At 52.9% G+C, this 18,396-nt stretch overlaps 1 protein-coding gene across 1 annotated transcript in view; it reads right to left on the bottom strand.

Moving 5' to 3' along the window:
- Positions 1–416: 416 nt before the first annotated feature.
- Positions 417–18,396, bottom strand: part of SIM2 (SIM bHLH transcription factor 2) — a 43,311-nt gene continuing 25,331 nt past the window's right edge. Inside the window, exons 7-12 of the mRNA XM_087817826.1 lie at positions 15,945–16,051; positions 9,339–9,486; positions 7,845–8,013; positions 6,743–7,160; positions 4,180–4,545; positions 417–469 (exon numbers count right to left, since the gene is read on the bottom strand). Coding sequence (XP_087673952.1) covers positions 417–469; positions 4,180–4,545; positions 6,743–7,160; positions 7,845–8,013; positions 9,339–9,486; positions 15,945–16,051 — 1,261 coding nt within the window. The remainder of the gene's footprint in view (positions 470–4,179; positions 4,546–6,742; positions 7,161–7,844; positions 8,014–9,338; positions 9,487–15,944; positions 16,052–18,396) is intronic.

Genomic DNA, 18,396 nt, shown 5'->3' with positions numbered 1-18,396 from the left:
TTCCTTGTGCAGACGACATCTAGTTGTCTTAAGGGAGACAAAAAATGGACTTGAAGCAGATGCTGTGTTTCTCCTAAACCTGATTTTGCCTCAGATTAACCAAAGACTTTTGACAAAAAATTCTGCTCTGTATAGCTGAATAAGGCATTTTGCTTAGAGCTGTCAGCATCAGGGAAACCCATCCACTCGCACACACACTCATCGATTTGGGGCATTCATGCACCCAGCAGTCTTATCTCAAGGAGTTTTTAAAGTCTTAACTGAAACTGCATGGTCCTCATAATCTTTAAAACACGACTGAACTCAGGATTGGTGTGTGCGTTTAGGACATTGATTGGTCTCCCAGTTTAGAGGCTGTGCTTGAGCATCTAACAGGTTGCGTAAAAGGCAGGACATCTCTGAGCTGAATGCAGATTTCAGGAAAACTTGTGGAAGTGCCCACTATAGGACACAGCAGTAGCTGGGCTTCCTGCAAGAGTGAAAGGAAAATCTCAACTCCTGGAGGATTTCAGGAACTGGCCCTGGGCAGATCCTGGCTGCATTCACAGGGTGTGGGCAAAATGGGAAGGATTTGTGGCCAGTGTGTAACAGTCAGTGGGGTTCCCTGCTGCTGTACACTCAGTGTGACCTGACCGACGAGGGTGCACAGGCCCAGGTCGATAGCATGCCCCACCCCCAAATATACCCCCGATTCTGAGAACTGGGAGAGAAGCCAGCCTCACCCAACAGGTTCAGAATGCAAAGGGAGACATTTTAGGCTTAACTTCTGTAGATCTGTTTGCTGCTAAAAGGCAGAAAATGGAGAATCTTTATTCCTGGGTCATTGCTATGCATATTTGAAATAAAAGGAAGTGGTTTTTAGCTTTTCAAAGAATCATGTCTGAAAAGTAATTACTTTAAGCCAATGCCTATAAAAAGCAAGTCTACCAAAATAAACTTTAAGACTTTCTATACAGTTTGGGCTCATTGTTATTTTTTACCACAAGTTTCATTTTAAAAATAGGCAACTACTTTTGGTTACAGTATTTTTATTCATATTTAAACATATTTTTACAAAATAAATAGTTTTACAAGGTAAAGAATATGTATGCATTTCTAAGTATTAAGAAGCTGGTGCTTTTTTAAAATGTATTTTTGACAAATGTATTGTGTCATACAAAAGAGAAATCTTATTCCAAAGAATGAAAGTTAGCAAAACCCAAAAGTAAAACAAAACAAAAAACAAATGTTTGAGATGAGAAATAAATTTAATACAACTTAATGTAAGTTTATAAATTTAAAAATAAATTTAATATAACTAAAGAACAGATTTTGTTCTTGTAGAATTTTTTTTTACTCATATGAAACTGCTTGATTTTTGTCTTGACAGTTTAAGATCTTGACCTTACATATCAAACTTAGGTTTAGGAACAGCTTAAATGATGCATTTGAGACAAGGGCTACGATTCACTAACATTTTAAGCTACTTTAATTTTCTGGCATTTATTTGAAAATTTTTTTTTCCATCTTATCTGTGGCAGTCCCCAGTCCACCTTAACTGTCTTACAGTTACAATAAATTACAACTTCAGATAGACTTTATACAGGAGTCATTGACGTATCAACTCCTCCCACCCTTAGTGTCCAAGGGAGGAAGACAAGGCCATAGGACTTTAAAAGATCAAGGGGGGATGCGTGTGGGGTAGGAAATACAGGCTCTTTCAGATCTCAGAAGGGCCCTGCCTCACACCCTGTTCACTTCTCTACAAAAGTATGAATGGAATGGCTTTTCTAGAAAGGGCTTCCATGAACATAAAGGAATTCCTTTCCCTGGGAGGCCCTGTGGAGGCCCGGCCAGTCTTGAACTGGGCTTATTTCTCAAACCCATTTGATCTGGCATTTTTGTTAACATGTTAGGACCCACTACACTTTCTTTTCTTCTTTGTATGTGTGAGAGGCCTATTTATTAAAATGCTTCCTCTTCCCCTGCCAGACCCTCACAGAAGTCAAGAAGTGATATCCCCATCTTAAATGTGCAGACTCTTGAAGATGGAGGTAACAATATTAGATTGCCATAGTAACTGCTCTGTTAACTTTGCACTGAGCTGCTGACCCCCTCAAAGCCAACTTGCCTAGGAATCTTCCTTCATTTTTAGGCTATGAAAACCATGATGTTTGCTTAGACAAGGAAGTCTTCCCTAGCACACATCTTGTTTTTCAAGTACATACACTCTGTTAAGTCTGTTTGCATTATTGTTTGTAAATCTTTAACAGTCTTCTTTCTTCATAATAACCTCTGATCTTAAACTGCTCTGAAAGCCTTTGTGGGGTTTTTTTATTATTATTAATAAATATGGCCCCCAATGGTTAATAACAAGGTAGACGCAAAAGCATTTTGCTGTACTTTATTGAAAAATGTAAGGTGAAATATCTCCTGCTCATTACACCTGCACCTTCTGGGAATCATGGTTTAATTATGAGACTCTCAAGCATAAAAGTAATCCCTCGGGCTTATTTTACGTGCACACACAAAGGGCTGCTAATGAGGTATAGCTAAGTGCAGTCAGAGGTGTATGGTCCATTCTTACGACCCAGCTCCCTGGCTGTACAACAGGTGCTCCTAAATTTGCAAATTTCACCTTATACCGTAAGGCAACTGACACCCTGCCAGGGAAGGAGGCAGGTCCTCACAGTGACATTGGGTTGGCAACAGATCATTTCACATTTTTGCCAACAGTCGAAGGTGCACTTTGATTCTAGAACGATGAGTTCAAGACATTTGTGAAAAACACTTTCACTCAGAAAGGTGGAGTTTCCTAAAACTAAGCCATTTTTGGAAAGTCAGCAAAATGGGAGTGTTCATAGTGTGAAGCAAATTGAAAGATGGTGAGTCAAGGCACTGATCCACTTCAGAGCCATGATACGACTTTCAAATGGTGAAATCTTGAAGCAAAAACATAAAAATACTTATAAAACACTGCTGGTGCTTTATAAAAGGTTTCTCTTTACCTGTTACGCACATGGCATGTTCATATGGCGTTTTGCTATGCAGAAAATGCTGAATGCAATGTATACATCATTTTCATGGCACCCCTTGAGCACGTTTTCTTCCATGGGACACAGTCTATTGACAGTTTTCCATATTGCACATGCAAGTTAACTTTATTAGCACTGGTAGCAGACGCCAGCCTAGGGAATTGCAGGTCTGTGTGGGCCAGAGGGATTTTGCCTTGTAATCAGACTTGACGAGTAGCCAATTGCATTGGGCACCTAAATCGTCCACATGTCCATCTCATAAACTATCTGGCTATATATAGACATTTTGCATTTAATGCTTATTCAGTACTCTGAAGGTGCTATGTTTGGTGTTACCAAGAGTTCAGAGGGGTTAGGAGGAAGGAAAAGCTTGTGAATGTACTTGAGAAGCATGCTCGCCTCCTTGGTCTCAGCTTGTTGATTTTTGTACTAAAGAAAATTAAAACAACTTTTAATGAGACTCATGCATGACTTTTAAAGAGCAGAACTGTCTATTTATGGGACTTGGAATAATAACCTTCTGCCTGGGCCTAAGAATCTGAAAGGGCTCTGAATACAGGAAGTCTGTTCCCAGCGCCCACCCCGAGTATCTGACCTTAACAAGGCGCTTTCCTCCCTAAAAGTGGAGGGCGTTCGCGGAGCTAAAACGACCTCAGCTCCCCAGAGGGATGGAAGAGTATCCGGGGCAAGGCAGGGCGCAGCAAGCCTGATTTCAAGGTGAGGACACCAAGTGCCCCCAAACACGGGGCAGTTTGAGGTCACTCGTGGGACGACGGGGACGCCCTGCTCTGCCCTTTCCGAAAACCCGGTTTTTGGAGAGCAAAGGTCAGGCAGTCGCTTTTCCGGCGGGTCTCAGTCCTCTGCACCAGCCTTTATGGCATCTATGGTAAAAATCTAAAAGTTGGCTGCGGAGTTCTATTAAAATAGTTGTCTTTGTATAAATTAATTTAAATCGTGCCTACACAGCTCGCCCCTCTGAACTCGGCTGGACGTTACGAAACCGGGGCCGAAGAGGCCTGGCCTATGGCTTCTCGCTGCGGACGGCCCCAGGACCCCGCGGTGCGGCGCGGTGCGGCCCGGCCGGGTCACCTGCCGTGGGTGATGATGACCGAGGCGCCCAGGTAGTGTGGCAGGGGCGCGCGGGGCGGCGAGGCGGCGGCGGGGCCCGGGGGCCGGGGCCGGAGCGCGCCGACCGCCGCCTCGGGGGCGCCGGGGCCGCAGGCGAGGGCGGGAGGGGCGGGCGCAGCGCCCCCCAGCGGCCCGCGGCGGGCCAGCACGCGGTGGTAGTTGAGCAGCACGAAGGGCAGCTGCGCGGGCGCGCCGGGGGGCTCGGGGGCCGGCGGCGCGCAGCACTCGGGCGCCGCGCGGGCCAGCGCCAGCCGCGCCCCTTCCCGGGGGGGCTGGCGGGAGGCCTTGGCCGGGCCCAGCGCCGGCTCCTCGCGGTAGTGGCCGCAGCTCGGGAAGCTCGGCGGCGGCGGCGGCGGCGGCGCGGTGTCCTCGCCGAACCTGCGCGCGGCGGCGGCGGCGGGCGCTGCGGGGACAGGCGACACGTTAGACGTCGGCGCGGGGGGAGAAGGGCACAGGCCCACAGCCTAGGGGGCCCGGGCTCCGCCACCGCCCCTCGGCCACCCGGGCGCCCCACCCACGGAGCTGCCATCGTCCCCGCCCCTGGTGCGTCCCGGGCCCGCGCTGTCCAACCGCAAGATGCAATTGGAAATGTTCCAGCGGCCCACTGAAGTTAAGGGGGAGCAGGTGAAACCCACGCTGCGCTGCTGACCCGTCGCGAGATAACGCCTGTCTGCACTTAGGTTAATTTAAAGAATTTTAAACACCTTGCTGACCAAAGTAGCCGGCCTCGGGGCGAGTTCTGGTTAGAAATAGCCGGATAATATACTTAATTAAATACAACACATCCAAAATACTATTTCAAGGTGTGATCAGTATTTTTAAAGTATTCTTTGTTTCTGTCTTCGAATGCAGTGCAGACACAGCGCATCTCACTGCACTTGCCAGGCCCAGTGCTCAATGGCCACACTGGCTGACGGCTACCAAACTGGGCAGCACTGGTCTGGGGGCTCCACAGCCCGAGTGTGAGGTGGCCCCAGCCAGCCCCGTCTTTCTGGCTTATCCCTCCGTGGGGACAGTGGAGTGGAAGTCAGCCTGCTCCCTTTAGGGCTGTCATAACTAAAATAACCACCTTCACTAAGGAGATGCCTGCCATCAATTAGCTCCTTATGTTTTTTACCTTAAGACAACCTTTGTCTTTCCTTAATATGAAAAACACTAGGAAGTTGATCACAAATTGCCCCAAATTAGCACCTTCAGTCAATTTTTACCAAGTGTGTGATAAATGAGGTGGTTATTAACCTCTCACTTTCAAAATAGCAATTTAAAAAAATCGGTTTCGGTGTTGTCTCACTGGCCAAATTCCACACACAAAGAAAAACAATTCTTTCAAGTCACTCTCAAGTGGATAATATTTTCAGCTGTTACCAAAACCCTTTGGTTTGCCTTTCTTTACTTAGAGGTCTGGGAAGCCTTGGTTATTTGAGGGACCCTGCCCTGTGCACTGATGGGTATTGGGGATCCAAATCTGAGAAGTCGGTGGCTCCCGGGACAGACCCAGGCCAAAAGGCAGGGCACACTGCACTGCCCTTGTGGCTGAATGTTATTTTCTTAAATTGGTTACTTTTGAAAAACATGTCCTGTTAATCTCCGAGGTTAGATTTCTCCCAGGTCCTTTACAGCCTTGTAAAGATGGTCAGAGAGCACAGAGTAAGAGCTTCCCAAAGCAGCAGGAGGGGGAACAGGGCCCTGCCTGCCTCCAAAGAGAGAGAGGTGAGGGGAAGGGAGACCTGGGGAGCTCTCCTCTTTAAGCAGGTGATTCTCTTCTGGGCACGTAGCATTGACCAGGCATTTAGTGGCATCTGCAGGACATCTGCACCGCCTTGGTCTGCATTTTGAGCAGTAGTTGGGTCAGGGTGAAATAGAAACACACCTCCTGCAGCCAGTCCTCAACCCCACCTTCTTCCCTGTCTGGGGTTGGCCCAGTGAGCAAACAGGAGTCTGCTGGGCCTGGGGCACTCACTGGTGGCACCTCCGCAGAGGACCTCTGCTTGCCGGCCACCAGGAGGAACTGGCCGAGGGGCCATTCCTGTCTCTCTGTTGTGAAACTAGTGTGTGTGTGTAGGTCAGGCACCTACTCCTGGGGTAGGCATATCCCATGGCTTATGATCCCATTTACAGATGAAGAAACAGTCCTGGAGGGGTGGTGGTGGTGAGCGACATTTCTGTCCCTGAGCCTGTGAATTTTCACCGTTTCCTGCACTTTGAAAAATGGCATGGGAAGAAAACCAACAGTCTCCTGTATTCATTTTTGGGTGAAGTGGAGTGGCCTTGTAAAATACATACAGCTGACCCATTCTCAGTACATGGAAGCTGCTTTTGAAAATCACACTGTCTCCCACTGAGGGAGCAAAGGAGGCCTGGGTTTCATGGAGGTGGCTGAACAGCCAGTGTCCTCTGCCCTTTACGCTGTGCTTGTGCCCAGTCACCCCGCTGTAACCACTCTCGTGAGGAAACGCTCACATGGAGGGCAGCAAAGCGCGGCAATCCCCACTTAGAAGCAGAAAGAGGAGAAGTCTGCCCAAACTGTGAGGGTCCTTTCCCAGGTGCCACCCACCGCCACCACCGCTGTTGACAGCCCCACTCCTGCCCCTCGTGCCAACAGGACCCACCTTCGTAGTTTGGCACGAGGCTGTGCCGAGCAGTGTTCACCGGTGGCTCAGAAAGGCTTTTAGCTGGCGACGGGCTGCTAGGCACTAGGGGGTTGGCGTAATGCCACTGGCACTCGCTGCTGGTTGGCAGTGTGCTCAGGAAAAAGCGTGCCACCTCACACGGGGGTCCTTGAGGCTGCCCGAATTTGGCCGGCAGCATTGGCTTTTTGCTGCTGAAGACGTGCGAGTCTAGAGGGAAGTGTCCGTAATGGTAGGAGAAGGGCAAGCTGTAGGACGGGGCGTACAGCAGCTCGCCGCCCTCTGAATGGAGCTGCTGTTCTGGGGGGGCCGCAGCGTCCGCCGGGGGGCTGGCTCTCCAGTTGCCGAGCTGGCCGCACTCCAGTTTGTCCATCGGGAATGAGCTGTACTGCTGCGTGGCACAGAAGACGGTGAGGGGGACCTGCCTTCTGGCTTCAGGGGCCCGACCCCATCCCAGGGCTGGACCCACCCTGTCAGGTCCCACTGGGGACAGGTGCACAGCAAACAGTACCCCAGTGGCCCACCCCCTGGGCACAAACAGATCTCCCCACCCCAAGCTGGCAACACACCACACATGTGGGCACATGCTACTTCTAAGAGCTTGCAAACTACGTAAAAAAACAGAGGACGTTTCAATCTTTTAAAAAAATGCCATGGGGTCCGGCCGGGCGTGGCTCAGCGGTTGAGCATTGACCTAGGATCCAGGAGATCGAGGTTCGATTCCCGGTCAGGGCACATGCCCGCGTTGCAGGCTCAATCCCTAGCAGGGGGCGTTTCTGTCTCTCTCTCCCCCTCTCCCTTCCTCTCTCTGAGATAAATAAAAACATATTTAAAAAGAAAAGCCATGGGAACAAACAATGCACTGGTGCTCAGACCCGTATGCCTGCCCAGTGGGACTGGATGGGGCCATGATGTCAGGCCTGCACCTCAGGCTGTGTCCCTACTGTGCGGGACTTTTCTGGGCAGGGAGACCCTGTTAGGCAATCAGAGTTGGTCATTCCTTAAAATGCCCATATGTCCCCAGCCCCTGGGACAGATGTCAGCACAGCCCACCCCTGCAGGACGCGTGAGTTACCTGTGGGGGGTAAGGGTTTGTTCTCAGCTTTGTCTTCATCTTCGTGTTTTTGGGTTTAGCTAATTTCCTAGTTTCTTGTGAGGTAGACAAGGCGGTCCTCCAGGAGTCCTGGGACTTGGACGTGGACACCTGGTCCAGGGACAGCTGCAGTTCCTTGTATTCAATGTCCCTGAGAGGCGAGAGGGACAGGTCGTGTCCAGCAGGCTCCCTGGCACCGCCCCCAAGCGAGATCACCCTCAAAGCTCCAGCGAGTCGTTTCAGTGAGGTCGGAGGTGGGTGGGATTTGAGAAAACGGTAAGTCACCTCATTATAAAAGTCACCCTGCAGCCCCAGGCTTGGAGCCCCCAGAAATGCTGAGCGAGGACAGTGTTATTTGGCAGAAATAGAGGGGGTGGGTGCGGCTCTCTCCAATCCCACAGGGCCCTGGAAACAGTTCCCAGGAACCCCGTGGCCCACTAGGAAGGTGTCAGGGCCTCAGGGCCACAGGAAGGGCAGAAACACTATTTCAGGGCATCAGGGCCCCCGCTGCTTTGCACCGAAGGGGACCTGAGTGGGGGAACCTTGAGGGTCCAGGAGCCCATTTTTGCCCTAAAGAGCCACCTCACTGCCGTCACGTACATGGGAGGGGAGGCCACCCAAAGTACTGACCATGTCACATCTGTTTGCTCATAAAGTGTTTAGGGGCTAAAATGCTTTCTTCCCTGCAGTTCTGCTAAAATCACTCTACTTCTAATAAAAAAACAAACCAAAACAAAAGGTACAGCGACCCCCGCTCCTGTGAAAGATTGTGGAGCTGGGATGCTCACTGCCTTAGAGCACACGTGAGCCCCCCCCCCCCCCCCCCCCCCCGGTTCAGAGCAGTGGGAGTGCTGCAAGGCTGGCGAGTTCGGGGTTAGAGCCAAGGGCCAGGTGATTTAACGAAACATAGCACGGTGGGTGGGGAGTAATATATGGTCCCAGGCGGACTTATGCCCTGTTGCTTCTAATGGTCTTAAATGTGTTTGCCACTGAACTTGACCTTCTGGGGTTTTAAAGGGACCAAATATTCGCCATGATTTGCAATAAGCTATATAGAAAGACGGGGGAAATGAGCTGTCCTGTCCCAAATGGCAGAAGCATGCATGACGACCCAGCCATGTGTGCACATGGAGAGTGTGATTACGTATTTTGGGGGACCTGCATCCCCTTTCCATCCCATTCGGGGATGGGGAGCATCCCCTGCCCTCCCTCTGCCCGCGCCCAGCCTCGCCTGGGCTCTGCTCCCCTCCTGATCCCTGCCCGAGCAGGGCTCGGTTTCCCTGCACCTGGCCCTCAGTGCTGAGGGCTGAGACCGTCGGACCTTCCCAATCAGCCGGAGTGTTCGAAGGAAAACAAAACAGCAGACAAATGACCAGTTCCAGAGAGAGAGAGAGAGAGATGGTGCTTATTGGAGCGATCCGATGAGGGACAGGGGAGAAGAGAGAGCAAGGAGAGAAACAAATACGTCTGACTTACGTGAGGACATAATTGACACTCACGATGCAGTGGGGCCTGGACGAGCGGCTGTTGTGCACCACGGTGGCGTAGCTCTGCACCCACACCCAGCCGCCCAGCTTGGACAGCAGCCGGTAGTACTTGGTGGTGACCTGGCCCTTCACCAGCACTGTAGGCACAAGGTGACACGAATCCCGAGGGACAGTTAGCAGGCCCTGCCTTTGGGGACGCTGCCCCACCGATGACCCACAATCCTCAGAGAGGCTTTCCTACACACGCGCGTGCACACACACACGATTTCTGCCAACCGTTCCAAGGCACCCAAGGAGCAATCTCTTCTCTCCCTTGTTAAGAACTCAAATTTAATAGTCACTGCTTTCACTGGGGAAAAGAGCCCCCCAAAAGCATCTGCACCAGGCAGAGTGATAAAACTGGATTTGCCTTTTAATTTCTGAAATGCCACAATTATGTTATAATCCCCAAACCCTTAATAGGTGGCGGCGGTGTGGGGGGTGAGGATCGGGAAGGGGGAGTGATGTAGTTATTTAAACAAAATAGTAAGTTAAGTGTATTCAACTAAGTGTCAAGTTGTTGCTAATTGCTGCTCCCAGAACCCCTGTGTATTCAGTGACACTGTTACTCTATTGCCATATATGTTTTCTTCCCATTAACCCCAGTTTTCCTCAGGTGGTCAATTTCCTATGTTGCTCATGTAGGAAAGACTTTTGCTTGACTTGTAGTTCCTGCAAATTGGGCTTATGGCCCATCTTCTATGCACAGGTGCAAATCCCAGGCTGCCGAGCAGCTGACTTGCAGAGCCTCCATGTGCACACACCCCGCACTGATTCCTCTTCGGGGCCTTGGGTGGAGGGGGGGTTGGAGGGGGAGGAGTGTCAGAGACTTTGGGTGGGTAGTGGAAAGGAGGGAGCCTTACTTAGTCTCTCCGGGGGGGAAGGGGGAGGCCAGTGCAAGTCTAAAAGGGCACCTCCTTGGATGCTCAGGTCACTGGCCACAGGACGTTCCTGCTTCAACAAGTCAGGGCTGGCCCTGGGGCTCTAACTAGCAGACACCTGAGCAGGGATTTGGGGAGGTGGCCAACTTCTGCGACTGCAGTAGCTGGTGCTGGAGGAACACCCCCCCCCCCGAGACTCACAGACACAGAAGTTCAACCCTCATCTGTACCACGAGGCAGGGCCCCCTTCCCTCTCCATCCAAACCCTCTCTGGCCTCCCCACTGCCCTTTGTGACTTCTTTCGACACTGAGGTGGCCCTTTATCATCCACTCTAACACCTGCAGCAAAATATTCTGGTGAAGAAGAAAAATTGCTGCCCATGTGACAGTCAAGGAGTTTTAGCCTTAATATATAAAGAGTTCAAACAGACTGATAAAAACACTAAGATCCTAAAAGTAATACGGGCAAAGGGCAGAACAAACAGCTCTCCAAAGAATACATAGAAATGATAAACGCATTGCAACTGATTTAACTTAGTGCTAGATACCATCCATCAAATCAACAGACATTTAAAAAGAAACAACTATCGCATGATTCCAGTTACGTGAAATGCCCAGAACAGGGACATCCATAGAGACGGAGAGCAGGTTAGTGGTTGCTGGGGCTGTAGGATGGGGGGGGGGGCTGGGTTGACGCTAATGACCAGGCTTCTTGGGATGAAGGAAATGTCCTGGAATTAGATACAGGTGAGAGCTGCACCCCCCTGTAAATGCACTAAAAACCACTGGCAGCCGTTAAAATGGTGGATTTCCTATTCCATGAACTTTGAAATGACGGCGGGCGATGCTGGCTAATCCCGGGGTGGGGGGCGGGGGGAGGCACTGTCATGCGCCCACGGGCGTGGGCTGGTGCGGGCCTTCGGGAAAGCTGGTTCCTTCTGGAGAACAGATACCCCGATTTCACGTCTGGGAACCGATCTTACGGGAATCGTGAGTCGTGCACAAACACTCGAGCCCAAAGAGCTCCACTGCGGTCCTGCTTCTAATTCAGGGAAAAAAGGAGGGGAGGCCTAACGGTTTAACAGTTGGGAAGACGGTAAGTAAACTGTGGAGTACACCCCGCCGTTAACTGGTGGTTAATAAGAATTTGTGGCCTCATGGGGAAGGTGTACTGCATAGTGGTAAGTGGAGGAAAGACAAGATTCGGAACTGAGGAAAATCTAGTGACGCAGAAGTGTGTGCACCCCCCACCCGACTCTGATCTTGGGCCAGGCGTCTGACTCCCGATTCTCCGAGTGGCCGCTGTGGGAGGAGGGGACAGTGGCCTCCAGAAGGTTCATATGGGGGTGGGGTAGGCCAATTAGGGGAGACTTCATTAACCAGTTTGCTTATGACACCAAAAGAGACGGCACATGATCAAACTGAGGTCCCGTCTGTGGATTTCCCAAGAAGCCCTGCTTTCCTCAAGAGAAATGCTCATCGCGCCAACTTTAAAATCTGTTCTCGGCAGTGTCTGTCAAGCCCCCAGGAGTATGACCGTGCACTTCCCCTGTTTCTTATCTCGTACTTTACTCTTCCTGGTATTTTATGCAACATTCCCAAAACCTGTCTGGAATCACCTTAAAGCTGGACATAATGAAGTCAGTTTATTCCAAGTGTTTCATATTAGGATCCAAATGGCAGAAGTTGCACAGATTTTATCATCTCTGACCCTCCCTGACTCTGCTATGATGAGGCCAAACTTAGACACAGGATTTTTTTTTTTTTCTTTTGCTTTCTGTGACCCATGGTGAGAGTCAGCATAGCAGTCCAAGCAGAAATCCCAGACATTTAGTCACAACATTCTTCTGTTTGCTCTAGCTGCCATGCCGTCTGGCGTCCTTGATTAGCTGCCTGAAATGATCCCGGGCTAGAGCGATCTAGAATAGGTCCTGCTGATGGTCGTGACGGACGGTGCAGGGAGGAGATGTCCCCTGCACCGTAAGCTCCCGAGGGCACAGGCCCTGACTTGGCACCTCTGCGCTGTATCCCCAACATCACAGTCTGAGGCGGTTCTGAAATCAGGGGGCCCAAGCGTAGATGAAAGCCCATGGTCATGGTTTTCTGAGGCCACTTTGGGATGGAAACTCTAGTTCCATAAATATGCCAGGTGGCCTTCCTGGTTCCTCCAGAATCCTTCCTGGAGGCATAGCCAGGCTAGGAGCCAGCCTCTGGGAGGAAAGTAACTGTCACCTGAAGCATAATTTCTACCTCTGTTTTGAACTTCAGGAGCTGAGGACACCAAAAACGCCTGTCATGGGCTGACTAGTGCCCCCCCCAAAGATATGTTCTACATCCTAACCCCCAGAACCCATGAATGTGACCATATTTGGGAAAAGGGTCTTTGCAGATGTGATTAAGGATCTGAAGATGAGATTATCCTGGATTAGGGTCAGCCCTAAATCCTAGAAGAGACGGAGGAAGAAATGCCAACACACAGAGGGAGACAGGTAGAGATCTGAGCGAGCATGTGGCCACAAGTCAAGGAGTGCCGGCCAACACCAGCAATTGGAGGAGACAATGAAAGATTCACCCCCAAAGCCCCCAGAGGGAGCACAGCCGAGAATCACACCCCAGAGCAGCCCTCAGCCGGTGACGCAGGAGCACTGCGGATACCTCGGCTCATGCTCCCAGGGAGATTGGGAGCAGGTGCCCACGGCAGTGGCCAGTGGCCAGCACCCATCGAATGGCTCCTTCCTGTCCCCGGCTCACCTCTCGCTCCCTGCCCGTGTTTCAGGCATGGCCCAGAGAAACCACTGCACCTGAGCTCCAGGCTCAGCGTCAGCCTCTGGAGTCGGCCCCTCTGGGCCCTGCTCTGTGTCGGGAAGGGAGTGAGGCCTCAGGTACCACACCACAGACAGGCTTCAAAACTGCCCAAGCCCCACACCCTGAAGACCCTGCTGCCAAAACCATGCCTGGGTGGTTGACTATCTTTCCTCTCTTCATCTAAATGTTCCAGCTTTGGAGGGGAACAAACACCCAGGTTAATGTCACAGCTGCTGGTTGCCCTGAGGGGGACGTCAAAGATGATCCCAACCAATGCTGGGGCCAAGGCGCGAGCTCTGGGAGCCTGATCCCCACCCCTGCGTGGGCCAGCCCCTGCCTGCTTTCCTGTGACTCTCCTCCCGTTGTATCTGGAAAAGCTGGCAGAGGGGAGACTGAGGCAGACTCGGGCTAGGCTCACGGTGGATCCCGAGGGCACGCCCGCCTCCCCGTGGCCTGGCTGGGGTGGGCTCTGTGCCTCCGGTCTCCGCAGCGGTTTCCTGGCTGCGGTCAAGGTCCGAGTCACAGCACAGTAGCGATCATTGTCAGAATCGCTATTTCCTGACTCCTCTGATTTACCAATTCTAGCCCATTTGGCAGAGACTCCGCGCTCCCTCTGGGTTCTGAACACTCTGCCTTTTCTGTGTGTTCCTTGGAAGCCCGCACTCGCCTCCCCTCCAGGTTCCTTCAGATCGTCGCCCTGTCTGCACATCCCAAATTCCGAGGGAGGCACAGCGAATCTGTCCTGTGCGTCTCAGGAGGCCTCCAACTAAAAGCCCCTTGTCGGTCTGCTAAGCCAGATGGGCTCGGGAAGCCTGGGGTTCCTGGGGACAGAGACCAGCCCAGGTCGCTGAGGCTAAGACCCGCCAGGCGCTGCGACTGGCTGGAGGCTTGAGAGCCACGTGGCCCGGGCCCCTGCCCCGCCCGGCTCAGCTACAGGCCTCTCGCCTCGAGGCTCGCCTTGCTCACCTGGGAAATGGACACAAGGCAGCCCAGCTCCCTGCACGGCCCCAAGCTCACAATCAAGGAATAGCACCCAGTCTGTGTGTTGGGGACACAGGAGCCCTGCACTGTATCAGCACTGTGGCCTCATTACCTTTCCAAAAACACACATTGTATTTCTTTCCCCTGCTCCCCTCTGCTAGCCAGGCACTGTGAGAGGTAAAAAAAAATGGTATTTAAAGCAGACTTTTAATTCCATAAGTTTTCTTTCTGCAAGCGGCGCCCTGCTTTGAAAACAATTCTTTTGTGTAATTCAGGGATTTGCTTTCAACTCGCCTGCAGAATATCAGCTGCTCCCCAACATGCTCCTGCTTCAAGGGAAGGGGGCTTGGAGCCCCCAGGGCTGGGGCTCTCCCTCAGAGCTGCTGCTGCTCTTTCCTCCCCAACAGTGGTGGGGACTGTCCCCCCCGGGGGCCTGGGGGACTCGTGGAGCTGTGAACACGCACGTTTCTCTCCTTTCCCCAGCCTGCCCTCCCTTCCAGACCGTTCTGGGGTGCACGTTGCTGGGTCACACACCTCTCAATTGCCCTCATTACTCAGAGCGTATACCCCCCTTTTCGCCTCCCATTCCAGTCTCCCCAAGATCTGATTCTGTAACAGACACTTCTGCCCAGTCTGTACAAGAAAAGGGTCTCTCTCGCTCATAGCCACGGACTCCAACCGGCCAATCCCACCCTAGCACTCGGCAGCCGCCTCCCCGGGAAGCTCGGTTTCGAGAATGACAGGGACGCTCACGTGAGGTCGTGGTTAGGTAATTTTTAAAAAAGACATAAAAAGGCTGTTTGTGACTGCGAGTCTCCTGTGCACCGAGACCCTTCCACGCAGGAAGCCGTCCACTCCTGAGCAGGAATGTCCTGGGTGTCACAGGTCTCTGCCTGCCATGTCTTGGGAGGAAGAACAATGACACCGCAGCAACTGCCACCCTCCCTGGGTCCCAGGCCACACGAAATGGGCCAGACGGCGCCGCCGCAGGTGGAGCGGCCCCCGGACCTGCCTTCCACCTGCCACACCAGCAACCTGTCCTCTGACACCGCTTAGCACAGGGCAAAGCAGGAGCGGAGGACGTGCCATCCGGGCTCCTTGCCGAAGGTCTGGCTCCTCCAACCCTGCGCACCCCGTGAACCCCAGGCCGGCCACGGGCACTGTGGGCTGGACGGCGAGAGTGAGGTGTCTACTCCGCCCCCGTGATTTGCTGCCTCAGTTTGGGTGCCAGAAGTGTCGCTTCTTTAGGCATTTCAGTGACGGGAGCACCCCCAGTCCAAATGGTCCCTAACCTGCCTCTGTTGGCTAATCAAATACTGTTTGTTCACCTTTTCCACGCGGACTTCTCCCACCCTACAGCCTGTGGTCTCCCCTGAGCTTCACCAGCCAGATGGTGGACAGCGGTCAGAGGCTGGTCGCTGCTAGGGTTCAGCTCCCAGCTCTGCCACCTCCCTGCTGTGTGACTGTGGGCAACTGGCTTAACCTCTCTGAACCTCAGCATCCTCAGCAGTGAAAGGAGAGTCACGAGCATGAGACTGTCTCACTGGGTTGATGAGACGTTTACTCACTGAAACTACTGCCTGGCCGCAGTTAGGGATCCGTATTGGTTCTCTAACCGCTGTGACTGTTATTTGCAACTGGTATCAGATGTCGCAGAGCAACGTAGGTCCCAAATCCGCAATCTAGAACCGAGCACCTTCTGTACCATCCCCACACCTGCCTGAGTTCCACCGGGTGTCTGAGAACCAACCACGAGCAGCTGTGCTTAAATCCAGGGGTGCGAGGACTCACACCCGAGCTTTAAGATTCGCGTGTACACGATGGACACTTATGGCACCGAACGAGGGACCCCCGCCCCCTCCGGGCCCCTCCCTGGCGGCCGTACTCACGCAGGTGGTGCGCGTAGCGAAGGTGGAACACGTCGCAGCCGTGCACGTGGTGGTAGAGGGTCTTCTCGATCAGGTCCTGCGGCTCGTACCCGGTCAGCTCAGTCACCCTGGGGGGGGGCTCCGTGAGTTTAGCCTGCGCTGCACCCTGCCTTCCATTCCAGCCCCTGCGGTCCCGCCGACCAGCCCAGGGCTGAACGGCTGGGGCGGGGGGCGCTGACTCTGGGCGCGAGGAAGAGCTTTCTCGGGAGGGAGGGCCCTGACTGCAGCCCGGCAGGGCGCCCTGAAACCACTGGCCGGGAGGCCGGCTGGGGCTCAGACCTCACCCCTTCTCCGGGGGAAGCTGACCCGAGGACCCTGAGGTACTGACGCTGGGAGCAAGCTGCCTGGGCGAGAAAGAGCCCACTCCCTGGGAACTTTTGTGGGAACCTTTTAAAAAAGCAGTGTGGTAAATAAGCATAACATGAACTCTACCATTTTAACCGTTTTCAAGTGTACAGTCAGTGGCCATAATTCCATTCACGGTGCTATCTGATCACCCCCCTTCCGTTTCCAGAACTTTCTCATCGCTCCAAACAGAAACTCTGTGCCCATTAAATAGTACGTCCCCGTGTGCGCCCCCCCCCCCCCCCCAGCTCCTGGAAACCTCTGTCCTGCTTCCTCTCTCTCTGACTTTCTCTATTCTAGATGTTTTATCTACGGGAAATGACACAATATGTGTCCTTCTGCGTCGGGCTTCCTTCGCTTAGCATGATGTTTTCGAGGTTCGGCCACGTTGTATCGTGTGTCCGAATGCCATTCCCGTTTATGGCTGGATAATACTCCTCTGTGTGTGGGCACCACCTTTTCTTCATCTGCTCGTCCGATGATGGACGCCTGGGTGGTTTCCACGTCTTGGCCACGGTGCGCGTGTGAGCCTGAGCCTCCCCATTCCACGCCGGGTACTGTTACCGCAGCTGGGCCCAGGATTCCTCCTGATGGGAGTCAGGGAATAACTGGAGATGTTTAAGCCTCACATCAGTGGACTGTTTGGGACCCCCAGGAAAGAGTATAACACGGAAAATATTGGGACTAGAAGGTCAAGCGTAAGCTCACTAGAGCAATGGAAGCACGTTCCCGGGGCTTATGTGACGTTACCCCTCTTCATTCTCTTCAGGCTCCGGGCGTATTAATTTCCCACGTCAGCTCTTTGAAGAAAAGTGGCCGTCCACATCCAAGACGGCATCGTCACTAGCATGCGGATCACTCAGTCCACAGGTGAAAATTGCATGTGGCAAATGCACTGGGAACCAAGCCCTCAGAGGAGGTGGCTCAGACGTCTTGGTGACAGATATTCAAGAACAGATGAAAGAGGGGGTCAAGAAGGGATTCCGGGGGAGGTGAGGCCACGGTGAGCAGTCAGCGGGGACCTGGGACGGCAGGGCCCTGCAGCCCTGCCAGGCCAGACCCGACACACTAGCTGCAAATGAAACGGGGAAACCTGACCTCACTCTCAGTCCTTAACTCACGCCCCTTTCTGTTGAGTTCTGCGCGGGCTTGGGTCATAAATCTCGGAGAGCCTCATATTTCCCTGGAATCACTCACTATTTGGTGTACACATTTCCATGGTGTTCCTCCAGGGCAGGAAGGAGCCGGGCTCGAGGTGGGTAGGAAGGCAACGTGCACAGGCCAGAGCCTTTCGGGGCTCTGGGGACTTGTCTAAGGGCCACCTAGAACTTCAGGCCCCACTGGAGTCCAACTCTGTGTGGCAGGAAAACTGAGACGTCTGGCTTCCCCCAAAAGAAAACCAGGCATCTCTCCGGTGTGGGGATGAAAGAAGCTTCCCAGGCCCTTTGGACGAAAAGTTTCAGAACAACAGCCCCGACGTGTAAATGAATCAGAAACACATGTATTAGGTTTCTCATCAAAGTACACATGGCTTTAAAAAGTTAAAGGGGAGGGGAAGGGCTTGGCGGTGCGCCCTCCTGGTTTTTTCCAACCCTCTAGTGTCTGAAGACCTGTCAGAGGGATTTGCCAAACCCCAAACATCGCTTGGTTCACCCATCCTTAGCAAAAGCACCAGCTACAGTTTCAAAGTGAAATACCACAAACCCCCGCGAACCGAAGTTCAGGTTATGCTGAGTTCAGCTCTGTCTGGGCTGCGCTGGGTGGGGGGCCACTGCCCCGGGGGCTCGGGGCTGCTGGGCTTCCGGCCAAGCCCTCGCCGGGGCTCCCGGGTGTGGATGTCGGGGCTGCCACCTCCCACCTCACCGGGCGCTCCGCTGACCTCCCAGTGCCGGGCCAGCCCCTCTGTCCCCCGGCTGGGCGGCCTTTCAAAGAGCATCGGGCTACCACGCGCGGAAGACCCGAGTGAGTGTGAAGAATTCTCCAGCGCACTCCTGGCAGCACCTCCTAGATGGCCAGAGTTTAGGAAAAGTCTCCAGGCGTTGCTGGAAGCTTGCTGGCGCTCAGCAGG

This window comes from Miniopterus natalensis, chromosome 6 (assembly GCF_054644295.1).
Source record: "Miniopterus natalensis isolate mMinNat1 chromosome 6, mMinNat1.hap1, whole genome shotgun sequence".
In the NCBI taxonomy this organism is placed as follows: Eukaryota; Metazoa; Chordata; class Mammalia; order Chiroptera; family Miniopteridae; genus Miniopterus; species Miniopterus natalensis.
Note: the sequence above shows the minus strand (reverse complement) of the source record. Positions and strands in the feature narration are given on the sequence as shown.